This window comes from Asparagus officinalis, chromosome 5, assembly GCF_001876935.1.
Source record: "Asparagus officinalis chromosome 5, Aspof.V1, whole genome shotgun sequence".
Taxonomy (NCBI): Eukaryota; Viridiplantae; Streptophyta; class Magnoliopsida; order Asparagales; family Asparagaceae; genus Asparagus; species Asparagus officinalis.
This window is the reverse complement of record NC_033798.1, coordinates 129,124,826-129,141,937: the sequence shown is the minus strand read 5'-3', so window position 1 is coordinate 129,141,937 and position 17,112 is coordinate 129,124,826. Positions and strand designations below refer to the sequence as shown.

Below are 17,112 nucleotides of genomic sequence, written 5' to 3'. Positions count from 1 at the left end.
CAAACTATAAATGGCGTATATATGTCTAAAAAAGACTTTTCCGAACTGCGTGCCTTTTAAGGAGTAATGATATATATATATATAGTATATATATATAATATATAATATTATATATTACAATATATATATATATATATATAATATTATGAAAGAAATTAGGGTTTGGTATTTAAACAAAAATAATTAAAATAAATAATTACGGGTACTTAAAAATTAAACTAATTACATAATAATTATCTACAATTAAAAACGTACATGTTGAGCTAATACAACAGTTGATACGAAATAGTCAAAATATACCCATATTGTACAATTACACGGAAATAATTAATAATAAAAATATATTTACTTACATTTAAAATCATATAATTATAGGATAATTATATACACAGTAAAACGTACCAGTTGTACTAATACGACCGATAATACGCAATAGTAAAAATAATATAAAAAATTATACAAATAATATGTAATTAATAATACATCGTATTATACAAAAATATACGTAATAATAAAAATAATACAACATATTATTCAAAATGACATGTAACAGTATCGATAACGCAACAGATAAATTTCATAAATTTTCACCGCATAAAATTAATTTATAAATATTAATATCATTTAAATAAATATAAAACTTAGACTTTAAATCATAGAAAATTGTAGAAATTTGAGAAAAATATAAATACTCTTCCAAAAATAATAATTAAATATTTAAAATATTAGGAAATTATTTTAACAAATATCGAAATTTCACGGTCCTTACAGAACCTAAATAAGCTATTACAAATCATACAAATAGCGAGACAACCAATTTTACGTGGCTCGGCAAATTGTCTACGTCCACGGGGAGAGGATGGGGAAGATTCCACTAAATCAAGGAGAGTACAAAGGGTTATAATCTCACAAAACTCACAAACTAACCCTCAACCAAAGCTCTCAACTTGCTCACAATATCTCCCTCTCACAATGCTCAAAAGTCTCTCTAATCTCTAATTACAACTCTCCTCTATTTTGATGATTGATTCTAATCTCCATGTATATAGAAAAACTAAAAATCAAAGCAGACTAGGAATCCTAAAACCAAAAACAAAACAAATTAGGAATCCTAATAACCTCATGTTACCAAAACAGATTAGAAATACTACTATCCAACAATTTTCTATACCTGCCTCTATTATATAATGTCCCTTTTTAGCACGTTGTATTATGCACGAGCTATTTGATATTCAAAGGATGACATCCTATTCCTCAAGTCTAGGATATCCTCTGTTTTTTTTTTTTTTTTTTTTTTTTTTTCTTCTCTTTTTTTTTTTTTTTTTTTTTTTTTTTGCATTGCTATGATAATTTATTAGGAATAAATTGGGGATTTCATATTTTACGTCAATTTGGCAAAGTTGCAAAATGATGAACAATTAAGTTCCTCATTTGCAATAAAATATGTATCTAATATGATTCTTTGCAGATATTAGTAGGTTTTTTATTGAATAATTTTATAAGTTTTGCCTCCTTATCTAGCTTTAGAACAGTATAAAACTATCATGTCGAGTTCATGGATTAATTCTATATTATGGAGTAATTCTATATTACGTTGGGGACCTATTTATGAATATATGAAGAATTTCACATTTGAGTCAAAAAGGAACTATTATTATTACACAACATACATGAACTTGCTAGTGACGGAGGAGCAAAGTGTATACATGGCCTCGATTAACTAGTAAAGCTATGATACATTAATTACAAAATTTCTTTGACTACATTTCCTCTATATTTTACAGATGAAAGTAATTTACAATGATTCATCGAGGCAAATATTGTTCTAGACACTGTTTCAATTTTTGGAAGGTTACAGGTTTAGATACAAATGAGTCCATTCCATTAGCGAGACAATCTTCTGCACTCTCTGATAGAGAGTTTGCTGTCATCTGCAATAAACAGAACATTCCTCATATCGATTCGGAGATCTTTAAACCATGTCATAACTATTTGCATCAAGGGATATCAAATTTTCAATGAATTCACAGCAGGCAGAAAATGATCTTGTGAACATAGCAATACTATTAATAAAAAGATGACCAGCCTATGGTGAGAACCATTTTTCTCAGTACAAGAGAAATACACAAAAGGATATTTGCATATTAGTTTGCATATTAGCAAATTACTGCAACAATCTGCATTGATTTAACCATTGTAAAGTGTTTCTTTAAGTAGTTGCAAACTACATTAGATATGGATACTTTTATGTACAAATAGTTTAATTAATAATCTGATTCGAAACAATAACCACAAGAAATTTAGAAGTTAGTACTATGGATATAGGTTGTGAAAATCATAGCAACTCAGGTAACTCTCCAGTCATAGTTGCGAAGTCAACAATTTAGGCGTAAGTTCCTTCTTCAAGGACATAAGTTTTAGTAACATATGCATCAGAAATGATGCTTATAGAAAGCTTGAAAGAGCATGCCATGAATAATGAGCAATGAAATTTGAGCTATTTTGATCAGTGCCCCCCCCCCCCCCCCCCCCAACCACCAAACAAAAAAAAAAAAAAAACCACCACCACCACAAAAAAAAACTTTGCGTTAAATATGTATCGGGTGACTGTTGAACCTAGTGGAAGGAGACCCAAGAATCCAGGGAGGGAAGGCACAGGCGACTAGAGTTACAGGTGGAAGGTGATGGTGAATGTTCAATGGATGTGGGAGCTTTTGTCTATGATGCTGACTCTGTACTGAAAGGAATAACCTGTGGATTCCTTTTATGTGCACCTGGTTTTTCAAGAGTTAATGGAGTTCTCAAACTTCAGATTCTGTTATGTGGAGTTGAAGAAAGCAAGTAATTGTTCAAAGCAAACAGTATTCCCGACAGTGTGGTGTTCAATCAACCAGTCTCATATCCGCCTTTGCAAGGCTTCTAGTTTGGGTTTTTGGATGGTAATTATGTTCAATAATCATGTCGAAATTTGAAAAATCTAGATGACATGTTTTCCCAAAAAACTATCCTGTCGAAATTTGTGTCCTGAACAATTTCGGAAAACATTAATAGTTCTTAGCTTCCAGGGGACTATCCTTGGATACTTTGTATCTTGGTCATGCTTTGTTATCTTCGTTACATGTTATGTTTATGGCCGCACTTGTTGACCTATGAAGACAAGGGTGGATGCATGTGATCAGTGGCAATTTTATGGCCACATTTGTTGACCTATGAAGACAAAGGTGGATGCATGTATTCGGTGGCAACTTCTTTTGACAAAAGAAAGAAAAGATGTAGCCTAGTAATGACAAATGAAGAAGGATGGTGACAGGAGAGAATTGATGGCGTGATTGGTAGCTGGATTGAAGGAATTGAAGGCTATAAAACTCCTCCCCTCTCTTCATTTCAGATACACTCAAAATCTAAGAAATCCAGCAGAGAGTGATTGAGAGAAAAAGAGAGAGAAAGCCACACAACGAAATCTGTGAGCTCTCAATATTTTGTACGAGTGTTGTATGTTGAGATTGAATATAGTGATACACCCTCTTGCCGTGGACGTAGATCAATTTGATCGAACCACGTAAATATTGTGTTTGTGATTGTCTCTACTATTCTCTGGTTTAGTGGGTAATTTCTCCAACAAACTGGTATCAGAGCTTCTTGATTCTCGGACAGCTTTCAATCCTCCACAATGGCTTCTGTGAAGTTCTCGGTGTCGATCTTTGATGGCCAGAACAATTTCGGCCTATGGAGGATAAAGATGAAGGCTTTGTTACGACGTGAAGGCACGGTTAAAGCTATCGATGGGAAATACCCAGAAGATATGACTAGTGCCGAGATCGAAGAGATGGACGAAAAGGCTCATAGCGCCTTGCAATTGTCACTATCCGACAATGTGCTTCGTGAAGTTGCCGATGAGGAAACGGCAGCGGGGTTGTGGTCAAAGCTCGAAATGTTCCTTGCCTGACTCTTATGAAAACTTTGTTAACTCTATGTTGTATGGAAGAGAATCCATAAGTCTTGAGGATGTGAAGGCCTCTTTGAACTCTGCTGAGTTGAGAACAAAGTTGAATGGGAGAGGTACCGATGGGCAGGCTGATGGTCTGCTAGCCAGAGGTAGATCGAAGGCCAGAGAAGGTGATAAAGGGCAATCCAGAAATCGCTCAAAGTCCAGGTCAGCCCCAAACAAGAAAAATATGGAGTGTTTCTACTGTCACAAGAAAGGGCATTATAAGTCAGAATGCTATGCTCTAAAGAAGAAAGACAACCAGCATGGTGAAACATCAGATTCAGCTAATACGGCAAAGGCTGATACTACCGTTGTTGCTGAGACGGTTCTTACAGTATGTCCCTTGGATGGCCGTTCCGATAAAGAATGGATCTTGGATACAGGTGCGTCTTTTCATATGTGTCCAAATAAAGATTGGTTCGCTACTTACAGATCTATAAGTGGTGGATCAGTTTTGATGGGCAACAATGCAGTTTGCAAGACAGTTGGCATTGGTACAGTTCGCATTCGGTGTCATGATGGGATAGTGAGAACTTTATCAGATGTAAGGCACATCCCGGACTTAAAGAAAAATTTGATTTCTTTGAGTTCTTTGGATTCTATTGGGTGTTCTTACACTGGCGAAGGTGGAGCTCTTAGAGTTACTAAGGGTTCATTGGTTGTGATGAAAGGTAGTAAGGTGAACAGTCTTTATGTTCTCCAAGGTAGTACGGTGACAGGCTCTGCAGGTGTGTCTTCTGATGCTGATAGAGACACTACTCAGTTGTGGCACATGCGCTTAGGCCACATGAGTGAGAAGGGGATGGCTATTTTGAGTAAACGTGGCTTACTCTGTGGTGATCATACATCATCACTGGATTTCTGTGAGCATTGTGTGTTTGGGAAGCAAACTCGGGTCAGCTTCTCGACTGGCTCACATACGACGAAGGGCACTCTCGACTACATCCATTCAGATTTGTGGGGACCCGCTCAGGTTCCATCCAAAGGTGGTGCTCTTTATTTTCTGACGTTTATTGATGATTTTTCCAGGAAAGTTTGGGTTTACTTTCTCGGGCGTAAAAGCGAGGTGTTCGAAACTTTTAAGAAGTGGAAAGTACTTGTTGAGAATCAAACTGGAAAGAATATTAAACGTCTCCGAACAGATAATGGTTTAGAGTTCTGCAGTGGTGAGTTCAATCAGTTCTGCTCAAATTCTGGGATCGTACGACATCGCACGGTCAGGCACACTCCTCAGCAAAACGGGGTGGCAGAACGCATGAATAGAACGTTGATGGAGAGAGCTAGGTGTATGCTCTCAAACTCTGGCTTGGATAAAGGCTTCTGGGCTGAAGCTGTTAACACAGCTTGTTACTTGGTGAATCGGTCTCCTTCTACAGCCATTGAACACAAGACTCCAAATGAGGTATGGTCAGGTAAACCAAATGACTATTCAAATTTAAAGGTATTTGGATGTCCCGCTTACTATCATGTTAGAGAGGGTAAGCTTGAGCCTAGAGCTAAGAAATGCATATTTATTGGTTATGCTGATGGCGTTAAAGGCTATCGTTTGTGGAGTCTTGAACCTGATTCTCCTAAATTCATTATTAGTAGAGATGTTACTTTTAATGAAAGATATATGCTTGATCATGGGAAGGTTTCTGTTGAGTCTACAGGAAATGTAGAGAAGACCATGGATAAGGTGGAGCTTCAGGTGGAGCTCGAGGGAGAGACGTCTCAAAAGTCGTCTATAAAATTTGCTCCTACAGCTGTAGAAGAGCAACATGATTCAGGCTCAGATGCTGAGACTGAAGAACCTTATTCCATAGCCACTGGCAGAGAGAGGAGACAGATCAAACCTCCTCAAAGATATGCACATGCTGAATTAGTGGCGTATGCTCTCACGACAGCTGAAGAGATGAGTATTCAAGAGCCATCAAACTTTACTGAAGCTGTCTCATGCGGAGAATCTGGACGTTGGGCCACAGCTATGACAGAAGAACTCGAGTCACTCTACAAGAATCAGACTTGGGATTTGGTGCAATTACCTAAGGGTAAAAGGGCAATTGGATGCAAGTGGATTTTCAAGAAGAAAGAAGGGATCCCAGGGGTTGAAGATGCTAGATTCAAAGCACGGTTGGTGGCTAAGGGTTATAGACAAAAGGAGGGAATTGACTATGATGAAGTGTTCTCTCCGGTTGTGAAGCATACCTCCATCCGTGTATTGCTTGCCATGGTTGCTCTATTTGATCTGGAGCTTGAGCAGCTTGATGTGAAGACTGCATTTTTACATGGCGAACTTGAGGAGACTATCTACATGTCTCAGCCAGAGGGATACTTCGTAGAAGGTAAAGAAGATCAAGTTTGCAGATTGAAGAAATCTTTGTACGGCCTGAAGCAATCTCCCAGACAGTGGTACAAGAGGTTTGATAATTTTATGCTTAGTCATGGGTACTCAAGAAGTACTTATGATAGTTGTGTGTACTACATGCATCTAGGAGATGATTCTTTTATTTATCTTCTATTATATGTCGATGACATGCTTATTGCTGCTAAGAACATGTCGCAGATTCTTATTTTGAAGAAACAACTCAGTGATGAGTTTGAGATGAAAGATCTTGGTGCAGCAAAGAAGATCTTAGGTATGGAGATCAGGAGGGACAGGAAAGCTGGAACATTATATCTCTCACAGAAGAGCTATATTGAAAAGGTACTTGAACGCTTTGGGATGAAGAAGGCCAAGCCCGTTACGACTCCTTTGGCTCCTCACTTTAGGCTCTCGGCTTCAGATTCACCTACAAGTGAAAACGAGAAGAAGGAGATGTCCCGAGTTCCATACTCTAATGCAGTGGGTAGCATTATGTATGCTATGATTTGCACTCGTCCAGACATTGCCCAGGCAGTCAGTGTAGTGAGCAGATACATGGCTCAACCAGGGAAGGCACACTGGGAGGCAGTAAAGTGGATCCTTCGGTATCTCAGGGGTACCTCAGATTTGGGTTTAGTTTTTGATAGCAATACTTTGGGAACCTCTGTTGTAGGTTTTGTGGATTCTGACTATGCAGGTGATCTCGATAAAAGGAGATCTTTGACTGGTTATCTTTTTACTCTTTCTGGCTCAGCTATTAACAGTTGCCTTGTCTACTACAGAGGCAGAATACATGGCAGCAGCAGAAGCGGTAAAAGAAGCCATTTGGTTGAGAAATCTCGTGAGTGAGCTTGGACTACAGCAGGAGGCTAGTTCAGTTGTATTTTGCGACAATCAGAGCGCAATACATCTAAGCAAAAACTCAGCACATCATGAGAGGACAAAACATATTGATGTCAGATATCATTTCATTCGTGAGGCAACTACTGAAAGGAATATCACGATGAAGAAGATTGGTACTGCAGACAATCCAGCTGACATGTTGACCAAACCCATCCCGACCTACAAGTTCAAGCACTGCTTGAATTTGGGAGGCATTCACTCTTGTTAGGTGGCCCCGCTTGGGGCATTGTTTGCAAGATGGGTGAAGACTCACTAGTTATTAGTGTCGGCTCAGTTTTGAGAAAACTTCACCGAGGTGGAGATTGTTATGTTTATGGCCGCACTTGTTGACCTATGAAGACAAGGGTGGATGCATGTGATCAGTGGCAATTTTATGGCCACATTTGTTGACCTATGAAGACAAAGGTGGATGCATGTATTCGGTGGCAACTTCTTTTGACAAAAGAAAGAAAAGATGTAGCCTAGTAATGACAAATGAAGAAGGATGGTGACAGGAGAGAATTGATGGCGTGATTGGTAGCTGGATTGAAGGAATTGAAGGCTATAAAACTCCTCCCCTCTCTTCATTTCAGATACACTCAAAATCTAAGAAATCCAGCAGTGAGTGATTGAGAGAAAAAGAGAGAGAAAGCCACACAACGAAATCTGTGAGCTCTCAATATTTTGTATGAGTGTTGTATGTTGAGATTGAATATAGTGATACACCCTCTTGCCGTGGACGTAGATCAATTTGATCGAACCACGTAAATATTGTGTTTGTGATTGTCTCTACTATTCTCTGGTTTAGTGGGTAATTTCTCCAACATTACATGAAATACCTGGAATCAACTTTTTTCATCACTTTGCAGAAGCTATGGAGATACTCTCAAAGAAATGCTGTAAAAGCGTAAAAAGGACCAACAAAGTATATTGCATTGCATCTACATTCTCTATGACAAATAGTAAATATACCATCAGCGGTTCAAAAGATAATTGTGTGTACTTGTGAGGTCTCCAAGAGAAAATATCAGGCAGTGACCCGTCATAAACCATGGAGTTGGATAGATGACGTAGCTAGAGATTCTAGACCCATATTTAAAAGATTTCTAGAATGTGATGAATCTTGAAAGAAAAGGATGAATCTTGAAAGAAAAGGGTGACAATATTTAAGGATCTTGGGTCGTCTTTGAAGCACAAGGTACACAAAGATCTAAATTACAACAAATACTGCATAGAGAGAGATAAAGAATGAAAATTGACAGAAGACCATGATTTGATAGAGTGACTTACAGCAATTATAGGTATCCTCTTACTGTGGTGCCCTTCATCTAGAGCCCTTTGCTTAGAATCTGAGCAAGTCGCAGCATGACAAACGCCATTCTCTCCTATGGAAGCATCCCAGTAGCCATGTTGCTCATAAGAACGTATAAATCTTGTGGCTTGAAGGCCATCCATCACCGGCATGTAAACATCCTGCAACGTGTTGTAGATTGTATGTTTTATGGGTTAACATAAAGAAAAACGAATTTTTTAAGGGAGAATTGCGGAAAGACCTGTAGTATCGCTGTTTCATACTTACTACCCACACAGTTTTATTTTTGCAAATGGACCACTCAGTGAAAATTTTTGACTCTTTCACATTTAGGAGGTCTATTTGTCAAATCAACAAATGTCTGTTTCTCTGAGGGTAAAAGAGTTCACAGAAATTTCACGCAGGGGTCTATCAGAGAAATAAAAATAATATGAGCAGAACGTTTGAAACAACAAGAATATAAGGGGTCTATCTGCGATCAACCCAAATTTTAATAATCCACCACCAGAAAAGATAAATAAAATAAACACGCACACAAAGAAGACCATAAACAGTCTGATATCCAAATAGCCAGGAAAATGCTAGCCAGTAAGGTAATTTATGAATCAGATAACTAAATTGAAGAATAATTTATTACCTGACTGAAAAACATAGTCATAATAGTTCTAATGATTAGGAAATCATAGTTAGAATATTTTACTTCATAAAAGTATCAATCGGGTAATCATATATTAGAGTAGTTTACACAAGTCACTTTTATGGCATGGTAACTTATTAGGAAAATGATGACCAGTTGTAGGTTGTACTGGGCTCTCAAAAATCATACTCTGCTATTTATAGAAAATTATGAAAAGATAGATTTTCGGACGGCTATGAATGATTTCTTTACAAGTTATTCAAAGTTACGAGAATAATAGTTTCTAACATTGTGAATTGGAAACTGAAGAGAACTTCAAGCATTAAGGAAATTAAGAGAACACTCACACCAAGAAGCTGATATAGACCACTAAACATAACCAGTTACTGATTTCAATATTGAGCAGAAATGAAGGGGGAAAGGAAAAGAAATGATTACAGGCTTTACAGCACGTATTTTGATAAGGTAACTGAAATATTATATGATGCAAGGGTGTCATTATAAAAATTTGGACAATCTAGGAAGATAGTAGCAAATAAATCGTGATATTAGAGTTAAATCAAACAGAATGTGCTAAGCAAAATAGAAATCATACTTAGTAATATTACCATTAGAATAATATCATACTGAGAACGTTGAACTGCACGAATTGCCTCCAACCCATTATTTGCAACATCTATGCTATGCCCCAACTGCTTCATCATTGATTGAGCTACCATTATGTTGATTTTGTTATCTTCTACAAGAAGAATTTTCGGCTTCAAGCGAATTGTATTCTCTTGACAACTTCCATTTGTTAAGCTTGGAAAGTTTGGACCTTTTTCATATCTATGGATGCTACTACAAGATGTATTAGCTTCCTCTGAGCATCTCGTTGCACATTCCTCAGAACTCCCACTATGCGGACTTGTACTTGAATCCATATGGAAACCGTTACTTGCTAGGGTTTCTTCTCTTCTCTTCATAGTATTAGTACGGTGGGTATCATGATCATTGCATGTGTTTTTCCCATTAGAAACTGGGGAAAAGTCATCAGCTGAAGCTGTCTCCCTCGGAAAACAACTATTTGAAGAAAATGAATCAGACTCTTCTGAAAGGCCACTAATACTACTGAAAGGCTTCAATGAACTACGACATAACATTTTTGTCTTTCGATTCATAGATCCATCAGAAGTAAATGTACCCAAAGTATGCGGTTTAAAGAGAAATGTTCCATTAAGTTCCTCAACACTAATATCTTCATCACTAGAAGCAGAGGAATCTTCATCGGTGTCTTCAGAATGCTCCCTTTTTGATGGAATCTTATAAGGCAACACAAATGTGAACGTTGACCCACAGTGTTGTTTGCTGCTCACAGTAAGACAACCACCCATCAACTCCACCTGTCAAAATTGTATTATCATTGTCAATACATTATAAAACCTTGAAAGACAAAGGGATTGTATTATAAGCTTGAACTATAGGGGTCTGGTGAAATGAAAAGCTTGGAAGCATGATAAAGACTCACCAGTTGTTTGCATATAGCGAGGCCAAGCCCAGTTCCACCATATTTTCGCGCGTGATCTGCACTGGCTTGCATATATTTCTTAAATAATGAAGGCAGTGCCTTTTCTGTGAGATGAAAAGGAAACGCTAGTAAGATAGAGGAAAGACAATGGAGTTGATTGGTTCACTGCAACTGTAATTTGTCAATTGTAATTTATCAGCTGTACCGAACCAAACAGCCTCAATATAGGACTGTAGTCTTTATAAGAAACTGACAAATGAAAAATACTAACTGAAGTATGAATGCAAGAGTTTAATAGAACCTGGTATTCCAATTCCAGTGTCATAAACATCACATCGAAGCCATACTCTCGTTTCGTGTGGGCGGGCTTTCTTTTCAGAATCTTCATCTGAGGTTTCTTCAAGTTCCCCATTACATCTTGGAGAACTTGAAGTTTCCATGTTGTCACAAATTTGATCTTCTGAAGAGTTCTCTTCTATAACTCTTTGTGACTGATAAGAAGCATTTCCACCTGAAAGAACTTGCGGATATTGTTCTGATACCACATGAAGTTTTATACCGACTTTCCCTTTGTGCGTAAATTTGATCGCATTGCTGCAAAATTTGAACGAAATCAACTGAAAACAGGAACACTGATTAAGTTGTTGGAAGATACAAAACTTGTTGGAAGCTTACCTGATTAAGTTGGTTAGAATTTGCCGAATTCTTAGCACATCTCCGATTACCTAAAAGAAATATGTGGAATAACTATGGTCATTGACAAATATTGCATAGAAGTTAAATTTAATAGTTAGCACTTTCAGAAACTATAGTTGATAAACTATCAATTTGTTAAGACAACAATTTTATATTAGACAATATTCAAAATCAAGAAATCATTCAACAGTTACTAACAGAAGAAAGCAAAAAACTATGAAGGCATAGTGATTATTTCACAAAGTTAAGGAACTGGCATGAAACAAAAACAAACTCATATTAATCCCTCCACAAATTTTAGGAAAGGGCATTCAACAAAAGTAAATTCGAGCATCGAATTCTTACTTCTACTGGAACATTTTCAGCTACATGTCCTTCCAATGTAAGTTCTTTCTTCAAAGATGCAGCAAAGGTCTGAAGTACATGTTTTACTACCTCTCTTGGTCGAAATTTTGTTGATTCCAACTTCATAACTCCTAAGAGAAACAAGGAACCAACGTAAAAATCCATAGATTAAACTGAGAGTGAACTCTATTTGTGGTCTTTGATAATGACAATTCAATAATTTTAATGCCAACATGTTAAATGGATGAGACATACCGGACTCAACCTTGGAAAGGTCGAGTATGTCATTGATGAGTTGTAGAACCAAATCTCCGGATGATATCATAACATCCAGTAGTTGGTGTTGTTCTTTATCCATTTTAGTGTTTGCTAGAATCTCAGCCATACTAACAACCCCAGTAAGAGGAGATCTAATCTCATGAGACATGGTTGCCAGCATTTGCTTAGCTCTCATTGTTTCCTCTGCAAGGACACGAGTAACAAGTTAAATATTCTAAGTACATGAATAGTTGCATTTGAACCTAATTTTAATACATATAAACATGGATCGGGGATACCTGTTATGTGAATCGTTTTATTTAACTCTGTTTCTTTAGCTTTTTGGACAGCCATCTCTTCCCGAACCTTAGCCATCTTTTCCCTTTTTATCACCTGTTGTGAAATGACTGAAATATAGTTTCATATGAAGTAGAAACTAGAATCTTAAGATAACAGAAGAAAGACTAGCAAAAGAAAAAGGGAAGAGCGCGAAAACAAAGGAAACAAAGAAAATAAACTACTTTGAATTATGTGCAATACAAAGAGGTTGCTTTACTCAATTCGGTGTCATAACGCTCTTGGGAACATTCTAATGCCATTCAATAATTATGAAGACAAAATAGAGATATGTGCATAATACATGTAAAACGAAAGATTATGATGAAACAATATTCATTTTTTCGAAATTAGAAAGGAAGGCATTAAAAAATCAAATTTCAAACTGCAAACTTTTCTTTTGGATAAAACAAATTTTCAAATGGACTTTCACCAATCATGGTTTCACTATGAACATATAACCTCCATTAAAATAAAGAAACTGATCTAGTAAATAACCACCTGAAGGTTTCTATTTTATGAAGCATATTTAGATTACGGAAAAAGCTCCATGTTTCATGCTCTTAAAGATGAAAGAGCATATAGTACTTTCATTTATTGTTTGCTCACTTTCAAGGAAAGATACTTCAGCAGGGTTAGAATATGATTTAGTTCTAAGAATGGTGATCAACTGACAATGCCTCAACTTACATTTAATGCATTTAATGATGGAAATTTTTGTTGAACAACCCTTTGTTTCATTTTATTCTGCTAATAGTATTATCCTGTATAAATATAATAGAAATTAATTTATAGCAAATTGAATCTTGAAAACTAACAATGATCTGATAAACAACAGCAGAAGCTTGAGAACTATAAGAACAAGAGACAAGAGTAGGAAGCTTGAAATAGTTACCTGATCAGTTATTTCCATTCCCATATAATTCACGCCTATGGTATCTCCTGCCTTGTTGAATACCGGTTCAACATATATCAAAAAGGTCTTTGATCCAAATAATTCAGTCTCAAATGTTATCTCCCTCTTAGCAGGCCGACCTCGCTCCATGACCTCTCTCTTGAATTCCTGGTTTTCTTTTACACCGGCTCCAGAAAATATCTCAGTATCAGTTTTACCTATAATTTCCTGAAAAATCAGTTGACATCAAAGATTGAGAGAGAAAGAAAAAAGGGCCAGTACACATTTAAACAAGTATTTCAAGAATATGTATACTTTTGTGAGTGAAATGTTGTGTTTTAAATTTAGGAAGAAAAAGATGGAAACCGCTAACAATAACTGTTTTCTTTGAGGAAAGAAAGATGATGAATTTTATTGAAGGTCCTTCTCAAAAACTAGAAAACTACAAGGAAACACAAATCCATGAGAATATTTTAATAAAGAAAACTTTGGATAGAGACAAGGGATATAAAAGCAGAGTATTGTTATGCATAAGTTTAAAATAAAGATTTATATTGCTCAATGATAACTTCGTCAAGACAAAACAGGTAGTATTGGTTACACTTACTCATATTCATACTAGAGCAAGGTAGAGGTTTGTGACGGTAAATTGAAAATGGATTAGAAAAAATAATCAATAGTTTACGGGAAAAAGGACGTACCTCCTCTCCCAGGCTTGGAAAAGGATTATAGATGAAACGATACCGCAGATCTTTATCCTGAAACAAGAAAGAGGAGGAATTATTTTATAAGGCCACTAATCATTTAGGAAAAGTACAAAATATGAGGAGATTATCATGGCCCGTCAAGTATTACAAGGAAGTAAACTATTACCAAGCCAGTTACAATTTTCAATTGGTAGACTACATGAATCCTTCCTTCCTTTTTGGCTCAAATAAGGGACGAGATTTACCTGATGACCAATAACGACTGGTGCATTCTGAAGAACGAAATGTAAGAAGTTATCAGCTCTTTTTAAAATATCAGACAGTTCTTCTACTGGTGATGACTGTTTTTCAAGAGTCTTAATACTATCCTCCAACTTATGGATGAGAGTTTGCTCCCGCTGGATGCTTGCCTCTAGCATATTATCCAATTGCATGGCTCGCTGTTTCCAGTACTTGATAGTATCAAACTCTGCATCAATATCGATGTTTTGATTATAAGTAAGAACATCATTCCTTCTCTTTGGAGGCGAATCCCAAATATCATACACTTCATCCAATATGGACACGGGGTGCTTTTCATCATACTTCTCTTCGACAAACCGATGCTCCTCGATAATATCTAACTTTTTTCGTTCAACTTCTTGTCTCTGTTTGCTTAGAATGTTGAGTTCCTCATTAAGAAGGCGGACAGCATTGGCCTGCTTATACTCCCAGTTCTTCACAAGGTAAGCCAATTGAGAGGAACCCTTCTCACTATAGTTGGTTAACTCCACAAGACGCTTGAAATCTACAATAGTTGGATCTTCGGTTATTGTAACATTTTCGAGCATATCTTTCTCAAACCCGGGCTTATCTATGTTGAACTGCTTTCTATCTTCATTTGCAAGATCATCGGGCCACATGGAAGGCAATACTTCTTCCATGTCTAAGTCTCCAAGAAACTCTCCTCCCATTTTTTATGTAGCTAACTTGTCACTTCAAGAAGGCATCAGAGTGTCAACCCAGAGTGAAACTTGGAGCAGAAAAGTTGGGGACTTGTGTAAATAGCGTCACCAGTCGAAAATCCAATTGCCCCTTTAAAACCAATAAATAGGCTTTCAATTCAGAATCACTGGCTCGTAGGAAACCTGCATCAAATATTATTAAGGATTATGATCAAATTCTTCATACAAAATGAAAGTAATGACACTTAGGAACAGCATGAGATTGAATTGGAAGCTAGAACAAAAATGATCCTTGCATAACTCTCACCAACGCAACAATGCAACCACTGAGAAACACACAAAGAGAAAAGATTCTTAGTTTCAAGGTATTTCCATACAAACTGTGTACTTTTGATTATGGTCCTAAGAAACTGAATAGCACTATATATACAGGGGAAAAAAGTACTTCAAAATCCATTCTTCTTTACAAAGGGAAACATTGATCAGGTTTTGGTGGGCCACTAACAGCTAATTAGGATGTATTAAATGTAACAAAGGTTAAGAGCGCAAGCGGCACTATATATATATATATATATATATTATATATATATATATATATATATATATATATATATATATATATGAGAGAGAGAGAGGAGAGGAGAGAGAGAGAGAGAGTTTTGCTACAATGGACCCAAAATATGGGACCAACAGGGGGACAGAAAGATGTTTCCCCCTCCTATTGCATAATGAGTTGATCAATCATTAATGATGGTCATACATCTACATTGGAATTGTGAAGTGTACTGAGGCTCTATCTTCAAGGTGTGATTATGGACAAGATTCCGCCACCTCACTACCAAGTAGCTTGGTACCAAGTTTCTCCATCTATATATATATATATATATATATATATATATATATATATATATATATATATATATTATATATATATATATAATATATATATATATAAAGCTAGCATTCTAGCATTACAACTACTTTAGAACAAGTGTCTACCAAGCCCCAGTACGATCCACTGTATTGGGACTTTCCAATCTAACATATAAAATGCACTAAAGTTTAAGATGCTTATGGTCACATCAAAGTATACCTAGAAAGACCCAATTCCACGAAACAACAAGGTGTAGTGCCTTGAATTTTTTCTACAAAAATTCCACTCATAGGCTATATAACTAGATATCTATATGTTGTTTATTATTATTATACATTTAAGTTAAAATGGAAAAGAAAGTCTGGGATTTTTTAATTGGAAATTCCACCTTTTTTATAAAAAAAATTAATAATAAATTTATGCTAGAAAAGCATTCCAATGTTAACCCTATTTACACCCAAATTGTTTCTCTAAAACGGCTAAAATAATTAGACAATCGCCCCCATATCCATATTAAATTTAAATAACCCTGAGAAGATTTCAACTTTGCAGAAAACTCACCAAAAAAAAAAAACCAAAGAATGCAACAACGTTTCAACCCAACTCGGAAACTAGTAAAAATCCCAACTTTTAACATGGGACAACTTAAAGTCTAATCTTTAATCAAAACATCAACAAATCACAAGTACCTGAATCCCCCAAGAGTGGCAATTTGCTAAATAATCCTCAAAAATTTCTTCTTTCGATCTTCTAAGGGATCTTTTTGCTTCCAAAGATCGAAGTCAAGGGGAGGAAGGAGAGATCCCAGCATTGAAGTAGGGGGACGACGACGCCCCATGTGAAGGAACTGAATATTTTAAAGAGATTGAGAGATAAAAAAGGGTTGAGAAATAAAAAATTTGATAAAAATAAGGTGCAAGAAGGCGAAGCCCCATGTGCGGCGGGAGAAATGGGAGCGTGTCTTTAATCGAAACAGTTTTTTTTTTTCCTTTTTTTAACAAGAAATTATTTTCCATTTTGTTTGGGTTTAGATGCAAATAAGGACGTCGAGGGTGTTTTTAAAAATTATCTTTTTCCCCGCGCAATTCGATTCCAAACGGTGGCACAGTTTTGTTTTGGTGGACTGTGCATAATACGGTCCACCGAATCCGAGCGTGGAAACCTACTTTCAACATGTTTTGCAAGGGCACATCCCTCTCAGTAGACCTCCACACATACATGTAGAGTATTCTAAACCTTACAGAAGCCGTAAGGATCATTTGGAAAGTTCACTATCCCTTTGAGGTTTAGAATATTTCACCCACATGCGGATTGTATGAAAGAATGTATAGTTTTATCGAATGAGTTGTCAGTTCATATCCTTCAAACTATAAGAAAACTTAAGAAT

At 36.4% G+C, this 17,112-nt stretch overlaps 1 protein-coding gene across 2 annotated transcripts; it reads right to left on the bottom strand.

Moving 5' to 3' along the window:
* On the bottom strand, positions 1,622-16,578 carry LOC109841314 (histidine kinase 5). Of its 2 annotated transcripts, none has more exons than XM_020410243.1 (13): positions 16,415-16,578; positions 14,153-15,034; positions 13,902-13,958; positions 13,201-13,428; positions 12,269-12,362; positions 11,967-12,173; positions 11,712-11,842; positions 11,346-11,395; positions 10,972-11,264; positions 10,671-10,774; positions 9,772-10,545; positions 8,505-8,687; positions 1,622-1,931 (listed from the first exon to the last, which is right to left on the bottom strand). In XM_020410243.1, the coding sequence occupies exons 2-13, from the start codon at positions 14,858-14,860 to the stop codon at positions 1,806-1,808; spliced, it is 2,955 nt and encodes a 984-aa protein (XP_020265832.1). In that variant the 5' UTR covers positions 14,861-15,034; positions 16,415-16,578; the 3' UTR covers positions 1,622-1,805. The 2 variants fall into 2 exon arrangements, with proteins under 2 accessions (XP_020265832.1, XP_020265833.1); XM_020410244.1 differs by lacking the exon at positions 16,415-16,578 and adding an exon at positions 15,159-15,231.